The 21315-nt window shown below is 50.6% G+C and overlaps 2 protein-coding genes across 4 annotated transcripts; one reads left to right on the forward strand and one right to left on the reverse strand.

The window, feature by feature from the left end:
* Window positions 1-6907: 6907 nt before the first annotated feature.
* Window positions 6908-10278, forward strand: ENTPD8 (ectonucleoside triphosphate diphosphohydrolase 8; the record flags this gene model as incomplete). 3 transcript variants are annotated; one of them, XM_080928093.1, is made up of 9 exons in its annotated part: window positions 6908-7033; window positions 7120-7237; window positions 8013-8163; window positions 8296-8455; window positions 8566-8802; window positions 8894-9157; window positions 9352-9466; window positions 9876-10006; window positions 10087-10278. In XM_080928093.1, the coding sequence occupies 9 exons, from the start codon at window positions 6908-6910 to the stop codon at window positions 10276-10278; spliced, it is 1494 nt and encodes a 497-aa protein (XP_080784219.1). The 3 variants fall into 3 exon arrangements, with proteins under 3 accessions (XP_080784219.1, XP_080784220.1, XP_080784221.1); XM_080928094.1 differs by having other exon boundaries at window positions 8903-9157; XM_080928095.1 differs by lacking the exon at window positions 9352-9466 and having other exon boundaries at window positions 8903-9157; window positions 9872-10006.
* Window positions 10279-10698: 420 nt separating this feature from the next.
* Window positions 10699-19611, reverse strand: NOXA1 (NADPH oxidase activator 1; the record flags this gene model as incomplete). Its single annotated transcript, XM_080927346.1, has 12 exons — window positions 10699-10936; window positions 11051-11165; window positions 11270-11384; window positions 11698-11852; window positions 12016-12104; window positions 12214-12283; window positions 14091-14144; window positions 15032-15139; window positions 15324-15458; window positions 16613-16721; window positions 17357-17439; window positions 19435-19611. The coding sequence occupies 12 exons, from the start codon at window positions 19609-19611 to the stop codon at window positions 10806-10808; spliced, it is 1341 nt and encodes a 446-aa protein (XP_080783472.1). The 3' UTR covers window positions 10699-10805.
* Window positions 19612-21315: the final 1704 nt, after the last annotated feature.

The raw sequence follows: 21315 nt of genomic DNA on the forward strand, positions 1-21315 counted from the left end.
AGTATCATGCAATAGTGGACAATTCATGCTCTGAGGGTTAAGAGCAGTCATATGAGTAGAGTTTTCATAAGTTCAGACTGTATGACATTACAAGGACAAGCCACACACAGCAAAAACGTTTTCCCATAGAATGAGATGCCATTACACACTGACTGACCAGCTCCAGCAAACAGTAATGGGTATTCTAAAGGAAACTCATTCCTGTCCCATCTCCCGGGGAGGGGCATGAAGACACGTTCCAGGAATATTACCATGTGTTGAGGAAACTGTAGTCAAAGGCTTGTTTCCTTGGGTGGTCTGGAGGCGTCCTGAGCTCAGACAAGTCTTCTGATGTCTGCTTTTTCGTTCTTTCTCTTTCCTTTCAACCATGGCAGACACTAGTGACTATAGAGGCCACAAGAGGGCGCTGGATCCCTTGGAGCCAAAGTTACAGGAGATTGTGTTGATTTGTTTGTTTTCCTGTGTAGTCCTGGCTATCTTAGAACTTGCTCTGTAGACCAGGCTGGCCCCAGACTCAGAGATCTGCCTGCATCTGCCTCCTAGGTGCTGGGATTAAAGGTATGTGCCGCCATGCCTGGCCCCTGTTTCTACTTCCTGAGTTCAGATACAGTGTTACCAGCTGCCTCAGGCTCCTGGTCCCTGACTTCTCCAGGCTGAACTACAGACCAAATAAACACTGGTCCCTTAACTTGCTTTTGTCAGAACAGGAAACTAACACTCTGGAAGAAAATATTTTAAAGTCACTTATTCAAGAGCCTGTATCAAGACTGTGCAGGATCCTCTAAACAGAGTATTTTTTAAAAAGATTTATTATTCATTTTACGTATATGAGCGCAATGTAGATAGTTATCTTCAGACACTCCAGAAGAGGGCATCATTGGATCTCATTACACAACATGGTTGCTGGGAATTGAACTCGGGAAGGGGAGTCAGTGCTCTTAACCACTGAGCCATCTCTCCAGCCCCTAAACAGAGTATTAAAATGAGTAATAAACAAATATTAAAGCTCAACCAAAAGAGGACAGTTAAACAAAGGTTGTGATAAATACAGTAGGCCCATGAATGAATGCTCAACATCTCAATTCTAAGGAAAATGCAATTGATACCCACATGATATCTTATGGTCAGATTGGGCAAAAGTAAAAGCTGATACTAGTTTTGAAAACTGGTTCTTTTGTGATGAATAATTTTACATCAGATTAAACAGATCTCACTAAACATGCCATTACACCTTTCTTGGGTGTTTTGTTTGTTTGTTTGGTTGGTTGGTTTTTTTGTTTTTTGTTTTTGTTTTTGTTTTTTTAATCCGGATCTTTATACATAGCTCAGGCTGGGCTAGAACACACAAGAGATCTGCCTGCCTCTGCCTCCTGAGGACTGGGATTAAAGGTGTGCCCTGATGCACCTGGCTTTGGTGCTCTTAAATGAAGCTAAAGTCTTCAAAATACTCCTGCAAGGATGTTTACAGCATCTACACTAAACTGAAGTCCCCCAGCACAGGGAACACCCTGTGGGCACAAAGGAAGGGACCTCATGCAGCACGTGTGAGGCTAAGTGGAAGAGGTGGAGCAGCCTGGGGCACAGGGGACCCGACAATAGCTGTAAGAGACTCTTGTAGAAATGAGGAGATTTGTACCGTTAGCAAAGAATCCTTCATCATGGGTCCTTTCACATAGCAGAATATTCTTTCACCTGTGTCTGCTTCACCAAAATGTTCCTTTATGTGTTTGCCCCAGCAAAACACCATTCAACACAACTGACTTTCCAAAGAATACTTAAGTTTCCACTTCACTGTCTCAAAACAAACAAACAAACAACAAACAAAAAGAGACCAGCATCAGTGATGCAGAATCTTCTGGGAAGTGTCTCCTCTGGGTTATCGAGAAGCTCTGGTCCAGAGGCAGCCAGCTATGATAGTATAAAGCTGGGTCATGGTGGCACATGCCTTTAATTCCAGCACTCGGAAGGCAGAGGCGGGTGGATCTCTGAGTTGGAGGCCAGCCTGGTCTACAGAGCAAGTTCTGGGACAGTTGGGGCTACATAGAGAAACTCTTGTCTCAAGAAAGAAAAAAAGAAAAAAAATGAAAAGAATAAAAAGAAAGGAAGGAAGAAAGAAAGAAAGGAAGGAAGAAAGAAAGAAAGAAAACTCGGGCTATAGAGATGATTCAGTGGTTAAGAGCACTGACTGATCTTCCAGAGGTTCTGAGTTCAATTCCCACCTATCACATGGTGGCTCACACCATTATATAATATGATCTGATGCCCTCTTCTGGCCTGCAAGTGCACATGCAGATAGAACACTTCTATACATAAAATAAACATATAATAAAATTATACTATTACATATAATAAACAAACAATTATTTTATTATAAATAAATGCAGGGTTAAGGCCTAGGAAAAAATTAAGGCCTAGATGGAATGTTAAGGCCTAGGTAGCTGCTGCCTGGCTAGCCTGTCATTGGTTACTAATATTATAAGGAAACTTTCTCATGTGTTCGTTCTGCTGTTACTAGAAATCTACCTCACACCCAAGTTGATTACAGATCCTGTTATATTCTGTAGCCTTGGAAACCAATCATGATAGAAGTCAGTGGAACTGCTTTGTACAGTTGCCCACAATAAGCTTGGACATGAACCCCCACCCGGCAGCACTTCCTGCAGCTTTGTATGAGCTTTTCTGGTCTTTGCCTTTATAAGATGCCCCTGGGATGGACCCCAACATAAGCGACACCAATATATTTGGAATAAGACTTCCGTTTTGAGTAGTGGTAGAGTTTAAGTTCCCAAGACCTCCCTGGGAAATGACATGCTACTTGGCAGAGAGAGACATATGTGTGGGTAACTGACATCCTGGTTGACAAGTTAGGACATGAACGTTAGACAAAGCAAGTCACCAGCCACAGTGAACACCCCAACCAACGGGAGCTGGACAAGTGTACAACGAAAACATTTCCTGAGGAAATCCCCGTCCCTAAATCCTTATCGGTGGAATAACTTGGCACAGATGTTCGTAGATCTCAGGTTTGAAAAGCCCTGTTTATAAGCCTTGCTTAAAAAGTCCTTTGAAAGGGACCTTAACTCAGGGTCACTCACTGTTCAGTTCAGGAATCTGGATGTGGCCCACGTCAATCATGCTCAATGGACTAATCCTGTCTGACTGAGACCCGTCTTCATGTGGTTTGTGAGGCCATTCCTGGACACCAACAAAACAAACAAACATTGATATTGTAAGAGTCCTGCAGGTAGTGCTGGATTTGAAGGTCAGAAGGGGTCATGGAGAGCAGCTGAGGCTCAGCACTGAGCCCCAGAGCTGAAGCTCTAGAGATGTCGGACGAGGCCGTAGGTGAAGGTGAATCCTCAACTGCATGGACCCGAGGATCGAAGAGTTCATGGAGGGAAGGTGGGGCTTGTGTCTGAGGAAAACCTAGAGGAGGTCACTGGGGAAGATGCAGCCATGTGTATAGAGATGTCAGGACCATGGGTGACTGCTGAGGACAGCAACTGCCACACAGTGGAGCTGATGTGAGCTAGCCAAGCTGTGTGTTGCAGAGGGCAGGCAGGCCTTACCTGTCGCTGCAGAGCCTTGAGGAGCGCGTCACTGAACTTTGTAAACTGTTACATTTGGGTTTGGATTGGACTGGAATTGTACTGGTTCTCTCTTGGAGTAAGAAAGCATCTACTTATTTTTTCTTTTACAGGAATTCACAGTTAAAAGACTTTGGAATTTCAGAGAAACTTTGGATATTTTAGAGAGACTTTTATATATATTTTAACGCGCCTGAACTTTGAAGTGTTTGAATTTTTAAAGGTCATGAGACTTTTAAACATTGAAATGCTTTTCACTGTGATATCATTAACACTCTGAGATATTGAGATGAACAAGAAAGGAAACGAATGCTTTAACAGTAACAAGTTTGTGTCTCAGGCTTGTCACGTGCTGCCTTCCTGAGGTGAGGTCTGGGTTTTCTCGGTTCCAACCTGTGACCCACTTGTTCCTGTGCTTTGAGGTCATTCATAAAACACCGTCAGTGTCTCCATTCTTGTGGACTATGCTATGGGATACAAAGTCACAGAATTTCAAAGTGCTCAGAGGCTCAGGGAACACCCTGGCTTTGACTAGATTAGAAGGCAGCAACATCCATTGTGAGTGTTACTTTGAAGCAGAGTTAATTGTGTTGGTTAGTTTTTATGTCAGTTTGACACAAGCTATAGTCATTTGGGAGAGGGAATCTCAACTGAGAAAATGTCCCCACCAGGCTGGCCTCTAGGCAAGCCTATAGAACATTTTCTAGAATGATCAATGAGGGAGGGCCCAGCTCACTTGGACGGTGCTACCCTGGGCTGGTGATCCTGGGTTGTATAAGAAAGCAGGCCAAACATGAAAGAACAAGCCAGGAAGCAGGACTTCTCTCTCCATGGTCTCTGCATCAGCTCCTGCCTCCAGGTTCCTGTCCTGCTTGAGTTCCTGTCCTACTTTTCTCAGTGATGAACTGGTACCTCAAAGTGTAAGCAAACCAAGCCCTGTCCTCCCTGAGTTATTGTTGGTTATGGCGTTTATCACAGTAATAGAAGTCCTAACATGGACACAATCTGTCTGTCTGTCTACCTACATACAGCTATTATCTGTCTACTATCTATCTATCTATCTATCTATCTATCTATCTATCTATCTATCTTTCTTTCTTTCTTTCTTTCTTTCTTTCTATCTATCTATCTACCCACCCATCCATCCATCCATCCATCCATCCGAGACTGAGTCTTTCAGTGAACCTGAAGCTCTGAAGCTCAGCTGGACTGGTTAGCCAGTAAGATCTCAAGATTCATCTGCTTCTGTCCCCAACCTTGTCCACAATGCTGGGATTACAGACACATGCCACCATACCTAGTTTTTCTGTCAGTGCTGTGCCTCTGAACTCAGGTCCTCATGCTTGTGTGGCAAGCTCCTCACCATTGAACTATCTCTCCAGCTCCACCCCCACCCCAACCCCTCATTTTTTGAGGCAAGGTTTCCTGTAGCCCAAGTCGGCTTTGTACTCAGAGGATGACCTTAAACATCTGACCCTCCTGCCTCCTGAGTGCTAGGATTTCATGTAGTGCCAGGGCTTGAACAGGACTTCCTGCATGCTAGGTAAACAATTCTATTTACATTCAACTGAGCTTTATCTAGTACCTTGTTTTAAGAACCCAACGGGTCTAAAGGAGAGTGGCTTCTTCTGGCCCACCTACACCTGCAGCTCTGCAGCACCCGGTCCTGTAGCCTCTGGACTCTAAGTCACCTGTTACCTGACGACATCTGGTCTGGCCCAAGTGAGAAGGGCAGAGGGCAAGGTCCACAGTAGCGGGGAGGGTATCTGCAGTCCTGCCTTCTGTGTCATTCCCAGGTCAGTTCTAAAGTCCATTCTGAAGACTAGGGACGCTGCTCTTCCTCCCTCCCTAGGAGCAAATGTAAGCCAGGACTGAGGAGGAAGAGTAAATCTAGTAGACCTCTGGCCCAGGTAGCAACTGGAGAGCAGCGGGCTCCTCCCTCCGAGGCCCCACGTTTAAGTGGGTGGAGACGACGGGGTGTGGAGGAGAGCAGGTGTGCTGGTCAGAAGCAGAACTTCCTCCAGTTATCCTTGGAAGTTGGCTTCCAGCTCAGGTGAGGGACCCCAGGGGCTGTCGTGGTCTGTGGGCTGACTTTGGTGAGGGGACTTCCTGTCCTGGGTGAGGGGACTTCCTGTCCTGGGTGAGGGGACTTCCTGTCCTGGGTGAGGGGCGCCCGCCTTGTCCCATTGTGTGTGACTACCCAGTCTCAGGTGCTATGTTCCTGAGGTGGCGTCTGTGCTTTCTTGGTCCCTATCTGTGACACACGTGTCTCTGTGCTGGCTCCAGTTACAGTTCAGGCTCTGAGCAGGGCATTTGTCATCTTTCCTCAGTTTCCCTCCCTTTGGATGAGCTTGTGCCCCACTTAGCCTGTTCCCAGGAGCCCTAACCCTGTATGTCATTCTGAAGCACTGGAAGTGTCTCCACTCTTGGGGGATCTGCCATGAGATTCCAAGTCACAGAATTTCAAAGTGCTTGGAGGTTCAGTGAACACCCTGGCTTTGCCTTGTTCTGTGGGCAACAGCATCTGTTGTGAGGCTTGCTCTGAAGCAGAGCTGACCAGAAGCTGCCTAGTGTCTTCTCTGTCCATTGGTAGGTTGGAGTGAGTCAGGACTCACAACTGCTACTGGGCTCCAGGAGAAATAAGGAAATAGGTGTCCGGAGTATCATAGAGAATAGCATTCCATGGTCGGTCAGCTGCCCGGGTTCCTCTGGGGTCAGCTAAAATCTCTCAGATCTCCATTACAGAAATCCAAGTTTAGGATTTCAAGAAGAAACTGATGTCTTTGTTAAAAGTAGAATGCTAGCTGGCCCACACCTGTCCCCTGGAGTCTACACAGCATGGTCCTGAGGCTCCCAGAAAGAAGGATCATGGAAGACCCTGGCGTGAAGTTCTGAGTTTAGTCCAGAGCTGGGACTCTTCATGGGGAGTCAAGAAGGGCCCAGAGGGAGAGCAAAGCCTTCATAAGGCCTTCATAATGAGGCTCCATTTGCCATGGATAGTGGTACAAGAAATGGCTGTCCTGGCTCCACTGGGCTGTCCATTGACTGTATCCTCAGTCAGTACCCCCTGTACCGGCCCCCAGCTTCTGTAACAATACTGGGCTCACCCAGTTGGACTCCACAAACTGTTCATGGCGGTTTTCACTGTGGCTGTCCTGGCTACTGACCTCGCCAAGGAGGGTATCTGAGGCCTAGATTTGGTATCTGAGGAGGCTGGGCCGTGTCAAGGCCCTTCCTCTAGAAGGCTGGAGTTGGGACAGCAGGTGGAGTCTGAGTGTCCACTGCTGCCCACCTTCACTTGCAGCTCAGCCCCTCCCACCATGGGACGCTCCTGGAAGGAGCGGGTCTTCATGGCCCTGTTGGGAGTTGCAGCAGCTTCTGGCCTCACCATGCTCATCCTCATCCTGGTGAAAGCGACCAATGTCCTCCTGCCTGCAGACACCAAGGTTCGGCCCGGGGACCTAAGGAGGATGTTGGGCTGGGTGAACAGGATGTTGGTCTTAGCATCTTTCTGGTCACGTGTTGTCCCTAGTTTGGAATTGTGTTTGACGCCGGCTCCTCCCACACATCCCTGTTTGTGTACCAGTGGCCAGCAAACAAGGAGAAGGACACAGGAGTGGTCAGCCAGGCCATGACTTGCCAGATAGAAGGTCAGTGGACAGTCCTGTGGCAGGCCGTGGCCATGGCTTGGACTCCCAAGGGATAACAGGAAGCCCGGTGTGAGAGACATTTGTCCCACTTGGTGACAGGTGTCTACATCTCTAGTCCTCAGGAAAGCACATCAACCTAAAAGAAAAGGGCTTAGCGGAGAGGTGAGACACAGGGTCACATGCTTGGGCTGGCTCTGACGAGAATCCACACACAGATCTCAGACCCTGGATCTCCCCCAGCGCCTGGGGCAGAGGTCCCCTCATCTGTTCCCACATATGCCCAGCCAGGACCCTCTCTGGCACCCTGCAGCTTCCTACTGGGTCTACACTGCCCTGGTGATGGGGCCACCGGGTGCTAGCCCTGAGTTTATTTCCTGGGATTCCTCTCAATTCTAGAGACTAAAATCCTGAGCTCAGTGATGGTAGAACCACACTCTTCAGAAGCCCCAAAGTGGAAGAAACTCAGGTTTTCCTATCTTTCCCTCTAGGAACTGTCATCACTGGACTTGGGTGATGACAGACTGGCCTTATCTATAGGTGACAGGGTCTTGCTGTGTCCCAGATTAACATTAAATCCTCAGTCCCCTGCCACAGCCTCCTGAGTACTAGAATTATAGACAAGCGCCATCATGCCCCATTCAAAAATCCTTAATTTAACTTGGGAGCATTCTTCTTCCAGCAAAGGTCACATTCACAGGTGTCAGACATCTCTGGTGGCTGTCATTCAATCTCAACCTTTAGATTTGGAGCCTTTACCTAGGGCACTGTGTTTCAGGACCTGGAATCTCTTCTTATACCTCTGACCCGACACAGGCTGGGGAAAGCCTGAAGAGCTGCCTGGAGGAGGCACTGGCGCTGACCCCACAGACCCAGCATCCAGAGATGCCCACATTCTTGGGGGCCACAGCAGGAATGAGGCTGCTCAGGTGACATAGTAACAGGCCGCATCTGGTAGGGTCACTCACAAAAGCCAGGCTCGGACACCCTGGGTTGAACTAACTACAGTAGAGATTGGGATGAGGGCCATGGTTCCTTCAGTCATAGTTCTTTCTGCGCAGACAGAAGAACAGCTCGCAGGCGAGTCACATCCTAGCTGCAGTCTCCCAGACACTAAGCAAGGCTCCTGTGAATTTTTGGGGCGCCAAGATCCTGGCTGGGCAGGATGAAGGTGCCTTTGGTTGGATCACTATCAACTATGTCCTGGGAATGCTGCTGAAGGTGCAGGGGTGGCCTTGGGGGAGGGGCTGGTCTGACCAGCCAGTGCCTGGGGTGGTGGGCCAGGGGCCAGTGTGGCTGCCCAGAGAGCTAAGCAGTTCCTCTGTGGCCAGTACTCCTCTGGACAGTGGATCCTACCTGACGATGGAAGACTCGTTGGTGCTCTGGACCTCGGTGGGGCCTCCACACAGATCAGCTTCGTGCCTCAGGGCCCCATCCTGGACCAGAGCACCCAGGTTACCTTCCGCCTGTACGGCGCCAACTACAGCGTCTACACACACAGCTACCTCTGCTTTGGGCGGGACCAGATCCTGAAAAGGCTCCTGGCTGAACTGGCAAAGGTCAGGCTGGTATTTAAAAGGGCAGAGAGGTGAGATGGCGTGGGGTAGAGTGAAGGGGTGGATCAGAGCGTAGAGCTAATGCCCTCTCCTCTCTCTGCAGAGCAGCCAGGTGGGCCGGGTAAGACACCCATGTTACCACAGTGGCTACCAGGCCACACTGCCACTGGCTTCCTTGTATGATTCACCCTGCGTCCACACTACAGATTCCCTGAACCACACCCAGAACCTCACAGTTGAAGGGATAGGCAACCCTGGGAACTGTGTGGCAGCCCTCCGGCGCCTCTTCAACTTCTCCAGCTGTAAGGGCCAAGAGGATTGTGCTTTCGATGGGGTCTACCAACCTCCAGTGCATGGCCAGTTCTATGTAAGCACGGCCTCCCATGCGGTGAGGACCCTGTGGTCCTGGCTTCTTTCTGGAGCCCCAGGGGCCCTAAGGACAGGTTGAACAGGAGGTGACCTGGCTGGCTCTTAGGGACTCCAACACCTGTGGGGACCCCTGACTAAAGTGTGGAGTTGCAGATTCCGTTCAGGCTTGCAGCACCTTCTCTACTCCCCCAGGCATTCTCCAACTTTTATTACACCTTCCACTTCCTGAACCTCACCTCCAGGCAGCCACTGAACACTGTCAATGACACAATCTGGAAGTTCTGTGAGAAACCTTGGAAACTGGTGGGTGACCCTGGGTACCTACCCTAGCCTGTCTCAGTACTATACCACGGGCAAGCGGGGCCTCCTGGGTCTTCTGGGGTTTTCCTGGACAGAGATCTGTGATAAAGTCCCCTTGAGGTAGCGGGACTTGGGAGGAAAACACCGTGGCAGGGAAAGATGCCTGCTTCTGGGTTAGAAAAAGGTCCAGGGCAGTGATGGTGTTGGCCTCTGGTTGTTGTGAGGTCGGACACCCCAGCCCCTCCCAGCTGGGGGTGGTCTCCACAGGGATTTGCAGACAAGCTGTCTGAAAAAACTCAACAGTCTCCTGCTGTCTGGAGACTGCTTGGGTGGATGGAGGTCCCACCATAGCTGGAGGGAGGTGCCACAAGGTCATGGAACCTCACTTACTCATCGGCTTCCTGAACCCAAGGTAGAAGCCAGCTACCCAGGGCAGGAGCCCTGGCTACGGGACTACTGTGCCTCGGGCCTGTACATCCTTGTATTGCTGCTGGAGGGCTACAAATTCAGTGAGGAAACCTGGTCCAACATCCAGTTCCAGAAGCAGGTGACTACCCTAAGAACCTCATCATGTCTGGGTCAGGGTGAGAATGGGATTAGAGCCCTGAGGAGCCATGTGTCTCACAGGCAGGTGGCACGGACATTGGCTGGACACTGGGCTTCATGCTGAACCTGACAGGAATGCTTCCAGCTGAGGCGCCAACCCAGTGGCGGGCCCAGAGCTACGACATCTGGACGGCTGGAGTAGCATTCGCAGTGCTGACCCTTGTGGCCATTCTTGGGGCAGCTGCAGTCCAGCTCTTCTGGACCCAGGACTAGGTAGAAACAAAGCTGAAATAACTGCAGATGGCAATGTCTGAAGCAGGGACAGTCCGTGGTGATAATACTGCTGTGTGTTGTTAGCTTTGTGAACCACCATCAGCTGTCGTTGGGGAAAAAAGCCTGGGCACACAGGACCTTCTGAGCACATCCTAGGTGCCTACCTTCATGAACCCTTGACCCTTAAGGGCTCCTGCCGATGGAGCAGGCCAGGAGGGCCAATTTCTGATAGCACTGACGCCTCTGTCCCCTCAGGGTGGCACTGGCTATGGGGACTGATAGTTATCTAAGGGATAGAAACAGGAGAGGTGGCTGTGGGAACAGGGCTCCCTCAGAAGGCTATGGCCAGCCCAGCACAGGTAGACCAGATAGTCAGAGTCCAGGTCTGAGGCCAGCCTGAGACAAGAGCTTTTGGTTGGATTCTCTTTATAATCGGTCTCAGAATACAGATCAAATTGGGATGAAGGAGATAGTTTGTTGCTGTTTGTTTGTTTAAATGAATACTGGTTTTGTCACAGTATTTATTGCTAGTGCTGGTCTTCCGGCTGGGGTTCCGGTACTGGCAAGGCTTCCACACAGGTGCCAGCTGGGACCACAAAGCACTTGGGGAAAATGCCAACGTGACCGTCTCGGTGTCCTTCCAGCCATGCTTCATCCACTGTGGAGACATGTTGGGAGCTATGTCTGCCTGCAGCAAAGACTGAGCCCTATAGGGCACAGCCCCCACCAGGCCTGGGCAAGCCAGCAGTGTCGAGAAAGGGCAGCCTTCTACCTTCACACAGAACATCCACCGTGTCCCCTTTGTGAAAGTCCAAATCCTCCGGCCTTTGGGCACAATAGTTGTACTGAGCTGTTACTTGGTAGAGGACTGGCCGACCCCAGGCCCCCTGTAACAAATGGGTGGGCTGCAGGGGCAGCGCAAGAGAGGGGCTTCCCTTCCAACTGCCTGGGCTGTCCACAGCAGGCATCACGGCCTCTCCCCTTGACTCACCCGGCACTGGAGCTGCAACCCCCTTGGGCTCACGGGCACACTCCTCCATACACTCTGCAGTGACTCCTCTGTGGAGATGGGGATCCAGGGTCTCTCCTCTCCTGGGGCTCTGTAACTGCACAGGGAGTCCTGAAGGTGAGCTACAATTTGTAGGGGAAATACTTAGTGCCTGGTCTTTCCCTAAAGGAAATTAACTTCTGTGGCTCTCCATTGTTCTCAGCCTTTACTTGCAGTGGCTGCCCAGATTCTTAGGCATAGAGATAAGGAGGCCTTAGATTTGGTCCTGTCTTAGGCCTGAGAAGTGACTGCTTTAGAGCAAAACAGCAACAAAAGCCTTCTTTCCAGTTCAGAAGAAACCTTCACTCCTCATAGCTCAGATCTGTCCTCTTCTGTAACTTAGAGTCTCCTGTGCCCATTTTCTGACTTACCTGAGCTGCCCTGTCTGAGTCTGCTGAAGGAGGGCTTGAGATAGCAGTGTCCGAAAGCTGGACAGGCCAGTGCCTCTGGCAGCCTTCAGGGCCACCGTGAAGTGGCAGTGTACAGTGACAGTCACCAGGGATTCGAGGTCCTTTGTAGCTGCTCCCTGAGGACGGAAACAGGGCTGCTTAGCCTTTGAAGGTAGGTTTGTTCTTGGATCCAAGGAATCAGAGTAGAGGCTGGGCTGAAAGGTCAAAGGGAATCTGAGGTACAGCTTTCTTTGCTTCAGTGGCTGATGAGGAGAGACTGGAGAGAGGCACAGCTCTTACCTCAGCTCCTGAGGAATCTTTAGAGCGGTCTGGGCCAGGCCCTCCAGATGCCAGCAAACTGTCGCATAGGCCAGGGCTTATGTGACCACCTTTTCATAAAGGAGACACTTTGAAGTAGAGGAAAAGCTGGCAAGCAGCTCAAACCTTTCTTTAGAAAAAGTGCCCACGCCCCAGCTCCCCCGAAGAGGCTTCTCCTACCCCGTGAGCTCAGGACCCCCGTACACATGGATGGCCACAACTGGCGGCTGGCTTGCTCCACCTGGGACCTCTGCAAAAGTGGACAGTTGTTAGTGAGACCCTGGAGAACCTCACACATGCCGCTGTAGCCATCCTGACACATTTTAGTTGGTTTTGTTACATCTTACTTTGTACAAAACTACTTGTGTGTAAATTGTTTAAAAGTTACTTATGCACAATTTGAATACCTACCAGGGCTTTTACTATTTAGATTGCTAAGTTTCTTTGGGTGTGATAGGGGCAACATCCTTCTACTTAAAAGCATGTTTAACTGGATGTTGAGAGCCTAATCTGCATGTGGGGAAGCTACAGGAGCAAGCTATGAATAAAGGTAAGACACTTTGCCAACTTTCAATAGAGTTAACCTTTTCCTCAGAAGTTTGCAACTCATACTTCAGCCTTTACACTCAGTGTTTTGCTTCAAGAATGAGCTCTTGTATTCTAAGTAGGTCTAATCTGTATCATGAATCAATCAGAATAAATGTGTTCATAGTCTTCCTCTCTCCCTCAGGCCTTCAGCCAGCACTTGAGCTGGTAACCTGGCAACTAGTCAGCCAGTTCTGTATCTGTGAGTGCCCTTGTTAAGGATTTTTGTTGTATGCTGGCCTTGATGGTGTTATTTGGTGGAGTTTCCTAGACATTCCCTGGTGGGTTTTTACCTTTGTTGGATTTGTATAAACAAATATATATATTGCCTGAGGGTGAATCTGAGAGTACAGGGGTCTTGAGGTGCTGTATCTGGACTCAAGAAACTCCCTGGGCTCTGTCCTAGCACAGTCAGAGGTTAAAGATATAGTCTGGGAGTTTGGCCAGCAGTTAGCAGGAAGTCATTAGCCAAACCTCCTTGGCAGTAAATCGTGGTAGGCCAGACTGTAGGCACACCTTGAGACAGGGTTGAGTCCCCACAGACCTACAGTCCACAGAGCCCGGCACCAGTGGAGAGTCAGCTACTTCCCAGGTCTTCTATCAATCCCCAACTCTCAATGCTGGCTTCTCCACTGACCCTGAGAGGCTCAGGACAGTCTTAGGAGGTGCCCAGTCTAGAGTGCCCTGAGTTAGAGAGGACCTCCACCCTCTGCGGGACACTCATGAATGCGGTTTGTGAACTGGTCTTAAAGAGACACTATGGAAATGCACTGTGTATGGGTGTCTAATTGCTCGAAAGGACATTGTACCACTGGACTAGGATGAACTAAAGACTGGATCGAGTGGAGCGGACTGTCCTGTGTCCTGATACCAAACCTTTTCAAAGTGCTCACCACTGGCTCATGCAGCTGCTACAGCGAAGTGAGAGTCCCTGCCTAACTCCTCTTCACAAGAGCTTTGAAGCTTGCAATGGCCAAGAAGGAAGGCATCGTTGGGTCCTTCTGACCTGTATTTCCCCAGGCTACCAAGTGACCTGATCACCACATGTCCAACAAAGACTCCAGTGCTTCCTTTAACAGCTACCATCTGGTCCCTGTGGTGGGTTTGAATGTGTGCCAGTGAGTTGGCCCTACTGCCCCCATCCCCTGGTGTGGCTGACTCTTGCCATAACCATGGCCTGATTGTCAAGGAGGGCGCTTGCTCTCTTAGCTTAGGCTTAGTGTCTGGCCAGTGACAGGTGAATAAATGAGAGTGAACAGTTATCCCTGCCTGGCCAGAGGTGTGTCTCAGGGAGAGTGGGAATGTGGTGGGTGACAAGTCTCTAAAGGTTTAGGTTTCAAGCCACAGGAGAAGAGGTACCCTCATTCTCAGGGCTTTTTCACCATGGGGCTCAAGCCCTTGCCCGTCCCAACTAAACCTTGCTTTCTGCAAACCAGGCAAAGTTTGGATCTGCCTGAGGCCTACACACCTACCTGCTGAGGTTGGACGTCCAAGTTGTGATCATCAGGGATAACTGAAGCCACCACCTAGTGGGGGCAAGAATGTAGCTAGATTAGGGCCCCACTGGGTCTGCTCCTCCAGGTCCCCAATTCCCAGCAGCTCTGTGGTTTTACTTTGCAGGGTGTGCTACATGCACCGTAGCTCAAGACTGCTGGACCGCTGCAGCTAAATCAAAACAAAACAACCCAAACATACGACCCAGAGAAACATCTCTGCTAATACTACCAACAGAACGTAGTATAACATGTTCAACAGTTGTGTTTTTTGCAACAGCTGTGATAAGTGAACTCTGATAGATGGACAAATACAATTTCCTCTCCACCTGAACTGAGTTTGCATCACGGGGCATTCAATGTGCACCTCAGGCGGCTGCTCATGGTCACACAGTGTTGGTGGGTCCAGCACAAGTGACCATAGGTATGTGGCCAGCCCAGGGGCCATCCTTGCAATGCCAAGGTGGCCCTTCTTTGGGACACTGCTAGTGACTGTTTTCTTGAGTTCCTCTTATATTTGGAGGTGGGATCCCTCCATAGCCTGTGGCTTAGGGGGCTGGATATGGCCCAGAATGGTCACCGACTTCTGGGACCTTGCTGTTTATAGCAGAGGTATGGAACCAGACATGTGAGGATGCAGACATGGGCAACACCTGGAAAAGGAGCATAGGGTGAAGAGGGCACCAGGGATTCCCATCAGAAGGCCTGAGCCCTCCTTTGAAGCTGACTTCTGGTAAGTTCTGCCTCTAGTCTACAGCCTAGTGTGTGAATACTCACCCCAACCCCAGGAGCCTTGTGCCCACCTCCTACCTTCTGACTATTCCCAGCTGTCCAGAGCAGGGACCGGCGCACCATGAGTTTGACACAGGCTACGTGCTGGCAGCTGTGTCCCTGAGCTGGAGAACACTCTAGTGTTTTACCTTAGCCTTGCCGAGAAAATCCATGGGCTCCAGATGTTTCAGGTACCGCCTGGGAGGCTGGAAGACCTCACGCTTCGGTACTTGCCGCAGCTGCAGCGGTACCTGTTTCTGGGATGGAACACGTAAACCGGGTTAGCCACAGCTCCCAGAGTCCCGAGCCTCGACGCAGAAGAGCCTGCCTGGGCTCCCAGCATATGCCATGGTACAGGAAGTATGAGGCACCCAGGCTGCCTCTCTCCATGTTTAAAGGAGGAAGCTATAGAACCTGACTCCAAACCAATCTGACTCTCACCTGCACTTTGTCCATGGCAGTGTTCAGGACATCTTGGGCGCCCTCTGGCCATTTGGAGATTGCCTCCTCCAGAGTGCTGGCAGCCTTGGTCCAGAGACCTGCCTGGCTCTGTGCTGATGCCATGTTATATAGGACCTAGGAACAAGGACCAACATGACTGCAGAGGTCAGGGCCCCCAGGTGGTCCTCATATGAGCTCCTCAGTTGTAGTAGCTGAAGGTTCTTGTGTATGTTCAGCTGATGTTACAGGTAGGGACCAGGCCACCTGCTGCCTGACTGGCTCAGTTTTCAGACGCTAAGTTCTCATGCCCTGTATCTGTTTAGTCCTGGAGGGGCCATGCTTTGCTTTGGACTTTTCTGCTTGAAGCAGCAGAAGTAGCTCCCCCCTTTAAAGTGTCCCTCTTATAGCGAGTGAGGGGGCAGCTGGAGAGATGGCCCAGTGGTTAAGAGCACTTGTTACTCTTCCTAAGACTAGGGTTAGATTTTCAACTCTCACGTGATGGCTCACAAAGTCTCCGCTTAGCTGAACACCCTCTCAATTCTTTACCTTGCCACCATCTTTAACTGCTCCCTGTACTTCTGAGTCTAGAGTATGTGTAAGGGTTCCCGTTGGCAATGCAGGGATGCTCAGAACCTGGCATGCAATGGAAAGAGCATTCTCATGGGCAAAGAGGACTGACTTAAGGCCATCTCACACAGACAGGCAGACGAACTGACCTGATGCTGTGACCCTGCTCTCCCGTCTTGCTGGAGAGATAAGCACATTACCAAACAGCTTTGCTACAAAGGGAGAAACTTACCTACTCTGTGTTCCAATGGCTGTGTTCCTACTGTGTTCCTACAGCTGTGTTCCCAATGCTTCCTCCAGCCCAGCTATAGGTTCTGCTGAGCCAACCACCTTTTCCCCAAACTGTCTGTCGCTTTGTCATGATCTTCAAGTCTGTCCTGTTTGTATCCAACATGAGTCCATGCTGGCTGGCTCCAAAGTGTGAGCAGTCTGCCCCCTCTACTGCCTCTAGCCTCCTTGGGCAATCAAGGAGCTAGTGGATTTCAGGGCTCCAAAAGTCTTTGGTTAGACAGAATGCCTCATTCCACATGGCTGTCTACGACAGCAACACGAACATAAAGGAGAGAAACCCTTGCAAACTCCAGACTTCATCCCAGGACCCCAGAACCCAGGGCCATGCAGAACCTTAGAACTTCCACGAACCCCAGGGTCACAGAGAGCACCTCTAAGCCCCAGCGACACTGCTTGGCATCTGACCTCTGCGCCAGTCAATGCTCACTCACCTCCCAGGCCTGCAGTTTGAAGTCCAGACCCAGTTGTGTGTAGTCAATGACAGCATTGCCTCTCAGCTGTGCCAGGGCCAACTGGAAGTCAGACACAGCCTCCTGGAACCTGCGGGCACCAGGGGTCTCTCAATAGCTACAAGGGAGTGCTGAACCTCTGTGTCAGCTCTGGGAGACCTGTGGCAATAGTAGTCATCTTTGTGGGTACCAAGTCCAGGCAAGTGTGCTTAATGGCAGTTTCCTGGCTAATTCTGCTTAGCCACCTGAACACCTGCTCTCTGTGCCTACACCTCCAACTGTTATGGGCATTCCTTTCCTGCCTCTCAGGCCCTAACATTATGAGGCCTTCACTAATCTCTGACCTTCCAACTGTGGTTGAAATCCCTGTCAGTCACTAGATATCCCTCCTCCTGCATCCCTGATTATCTCTCCTCCCTTCCTCCTCTTAGAAAGCTGGGTGGCCGGCCATGCGCATCTTGGGAGAAGCCTGGTTTTCACATTGCAGATTGGCTATCAATGCAGTGACCTCACTACTGTAGATATATGGAGAGAGCCAGGGATGCTGAGAAAGCACCATAAATCTTGACGGGGACAAGAATCGTGTGGAGCCCCAGGCTAACCAGAGCATCTTCACCCAGGCTGGAGGGGATCCAGAGGAGGGACTGGAGGAAGTAGGTGCAAGCATGGGCTTGCAGAGACAAAGAACCATTTCTTAAGGGACAGGGGATACTGCCGGGCTCTTACCTCTGCAGCTGGAAATTGGCCACTCCCCGCTGGAGGAAGCCAACAGCCATGCAGGTGTCTTTGGTCACGGCTTGGTCAAACGCCTAGGGACAAAAATGTGTGTGGAACACCAAACCCAGTAACCTAGAACTCAAAGCCACAAACACACATGGAAATGTGTCAATGGCTGAGGGCCACTGTACAGTTCGAGTCTGGAGAGTGTTCTCAGCTGCCCCAAGCGCCTCACAACAGACTCAGGGCACACCTCCATGGCAAAGAAGTCCAATAAAACATCCCAAAATGTCAGTACGCTCATCTCTGGGAGGCAGGACTGTGTAAATTTTGGGCTTTTCAAAATCTCTTTGCTAGAGAGGGCTGCTCTTCCAGAGGTCCTGAGTTCAATTCCCAGCAAGCTCATGGTGTCTCACAACCATCTAAAATAGAAGAACTCAAATAAAATATATTACTAACTTTAAAAAATATTTATTTATGTTTATTTATTTGTTTGTTTGTTTATGAATATACTGTGGCTGTCTTCAGACACACCAGAAGAGGGCAGTGGATCCCATTACAGATGGTTGTGAGCCACCATGTGGTCGCTGGGATCAGTGCTTGAAACCACTGAGCCATCCCTCTAGCCCTGTTTTAAAATCTCTTTCGGTAGTTCACACAAAATGCAAACTAGGTGTGGGTTAGAGTCAGAGCACAGGAGTCTTCTGTGCACAGAGACCTGCTGCAGTTTCCTAAGACCACGCCTGGCCCAGTGGAGGGCAGCCGGTGAGATGGCTTCCCTGCGCCACAGTCAGTACAGCATCCACTCTACAAGCTTCTCACTGACAGTGCAAGTGCAGTCAGACCTGCACACTCAGATTTCCTTATCCAAGTACGCCGTCCACTTTCGTTTCCGGGTTTAGCTGGCACACCCATGCTTGTAAATTTTATTGACTCAAGGCGGTTCTCTTTCTTCTGGGGGAGCATTTCAAACGCCTCTCTGGCTAAGGAGTGAGAAGCTGAGCATGTGACTCCCTCACCGTTGAACCACCTGGTAACTGAACATTACACTCCCCTTCCTGAACAATAGCCCTTTTGTTTTTATTTTATTTTATTTGGTTTTGTTTGGTTTTTGGTTTTTAAGACTGATTTTCTCTGTATAGCCCTGAAACTCTCCTGGAACTCACTCTGTAGACCAGGCTGGCCTCAAACTCCCAGATCTGCCTGCCCGTTGTCTCGAGTGCTTGGATTAAAGGCAGGCATCCTTTTGATGAAGAAACAATAAATACAGATTAATGTGTAAGAGGTGATAGAAGAGAACTGGCAAGATGGCTCAGTGGGTAGGGACACTTGCCACCATGCCTAATGACCTGAGTTTGGTCACTAGGTCCCACACAGGGGAAAGAGAAAACTGACTCCACAAGTTTTCCTCTGATTTATACACACGCGTAAATAAATAAATACTTAACACTTCAAGAAAGAAGTGATAAAGAAACCTCCACACAGCTACTCTCACACTTGGTCCTTGGGTGTCTTTTTTCCTCATCCGTGCAGTGTCCAGGCAGGTCTGAGCTGGAGGCAGGGGGCTGAGGGTGTCTGTCACACAGCCAGTAATGGCTGAGGTCTGCTTGGACAAGCAGGTGGGACACATGTGAGTGTTCACAGGCATCTGCTGAAATCCGCTCCCCATCACACACACTTTTCCAGGAAGAGAGGACCCAGCCACCGGCCTGCCTTCGGGTAAGCCCCTCCCTCAGTCCTGAGCGCCTGTGCCCGGGCCTGCCAGACGCGGCACAGACTGAGGGTACCGTGTCCGTTCTGGTCTCAACTAAGAGAAGGGTCTCCTAACGGTAAAGCTCCAATCTGCCTCAGGTAGTCACTAAGAGAGAACATTTGTGGACCAATCTCTAGGAAACCGACAGGGTAAAGGGCAGGGATTCCACCCCTGCTAGGTTTACTGTGAGGAGCAGAAAAGCATCCTTTCACAGGGTGCCCATTGGAAGATAATAAGGTTTCACGTTGGCAGTAACATTTTCTTTTGCATCCCCCCATAGGCGTCCATCAGGGATTGGGGAGCGGGATCTGGTATCCAGTCCTGGGGCGCTTACCCGCAGCGCAGCCTTGGGATCCCCTGCCATCAGATGCACGCAGCCCATGTTGAAGTACATTTTAGCCAGCGGCTTCTGGACATCTAAGAAGAAGCAAAGCGCCGAGTCCCAGTCTTCGCGTGCCACGGCCAGTACGCCCCGGTGCCAGTCCCGTATCTGATCCCCTAGAGAGCTCATGGAGCGGAGATGCCTGCTTTGCTGCGAAGCAAGTTAACGATTCTAGCTGAAGCCTGTGGGACAGGAGGAGCGTGTCCCACAGAAACTAGGGGACCGTAGGCCAGGGGTAAGGCCAAGGTCAGGGACAAGGGGACCGGGACAGCAAGGAGAAGCAGCTGGTAGAGAGACAACTTAAGTCGTGACAATTCGTCCTTGATACTGAATAGATGGTGCAAGGCCTAGGTCCCTGTCTCACGCCCCGCCTTGAACCCCTTAACCAAGTTCCCAGGACAGAGGGGCAGGTCTTTGATCACATAGCCACGCCCCTTCATCCGCCAGGCCTATCTGCCCACTCCCAGGCCCGGCTCAGCACCAATGAGGCCACGGTGATCTCCATATGGAAACGCCCTCTCCACCTGCCCCGCCTCCTAGTTCTCGCCTCCTTCCCGGTGTGGTCACACCCCCTACTCAAGCCGAGCCCACCCCATCTTTTTCCCCTGCAAGCTCAGAACTTCAGTGGGCCGTGGCTGGGCCCCTCGACGTCTTTTACGCCCATGAGCAGAGTGTTCAGGGGAAACCCGGACGGAAGTGCTGTTCAGAGGAACCGGGCGGGCCACGGTTCGAGGACCAGTGTGGACCGTGCACGGCAGAGCTGCCTGCTCCAGAGGTCAGCGTCGGTCAGGCCAAGTGGTGGCCTGAGGGAGAAACAGCCCAAGGGCTGGTAGACCTTGACCTCCGGCCCCGCCTCTTGGGAAGTGCCTGCGTTGGCCTGGGGACTCCGAAGCGACAAGCTGGGCAGGACTGGATGCCATGTGACGAGCCAGAGCCCTCGGGAGTTCGTGGTGGTGCAGCCCGCGAGGGCTTTCTCCACTAGTGGGCGCTGGCTGGCTGCTCCTCTTTCTTGCGAGTGTGGCCATCAGGACTAAGTTTTCTGCACTGCTATCCAGATGGATCACAGCCATCCAGAAAACCTAGCCGTTGAACAGGGCTTGTGTCTTGTATAGGCAGGTGGGGTGACCAAATACAGACTCTGCAAGACACCAGGAAGTTGATGTCACCTTCATAATCCAGTTTGGATGAGGGCCACCCACAGTATGGGAGTCATATGCCTTCCTTACCGAAAGCTGCTGATACAAACGTTAATCTCTACTGAAAGTTTCTCCCTGACACTTGGAGCACCATGACTTGGCCAGGTAGCTCTGCACAGCTGTATCGTGCCCATTACCCTTCCATGCCTGGTGGTTGATCCCCTATACTCAGAGCTGAATCTCCTCCCTGTGTGATCCTGGACAGCTAACTCAATCCCGTCATCTACGTGTGTAACAATAGCAGTGATCGACTCTGTCCTACCAAGGCTTTTATGAGAGCCAAAAGAGATCTCAGGGTGTCAGCAAACTGTTAGGGCTCAGCAGAGCTTGTCACCCTGAGCTTCTGGGGCTCTCCTTAGCATTTCTCTGTGGGCTGAGTTTTCCTAAACTGTTGCCTGGAGCTTGTGGGTGTTTCTAACCTGCCTTCTTTACGTCCTAGTGCAGCCATTCTGCTCCAATACCCAGACCCTGTGTTGTCTCCTGCAGGCTGGGCTCTCTTCCTGATTTGGCTCCTCTCCCTCTTGCTTTCTCACCGCCCCTTCTTGGAAGCCCAGCCTAAACTCCATCCCTGACTTCCCAGACCCATCTGCCCATTTTCTTCTTCTTCATAGGTCAGGATTCTTTCTAGAATGTTCCA

The sequence above is a fragment of the Micromys minutus genome, assembly GCF_963924665.1.
Source record: "Micromys minutus genome assembly, chromosome: 13".
Classification (NCBI taxonomy): Eukaryota; Metazoa; Chordata; class Mammalia; order Rodentia; family Muridae; genus Micromys; species Micromys minutus.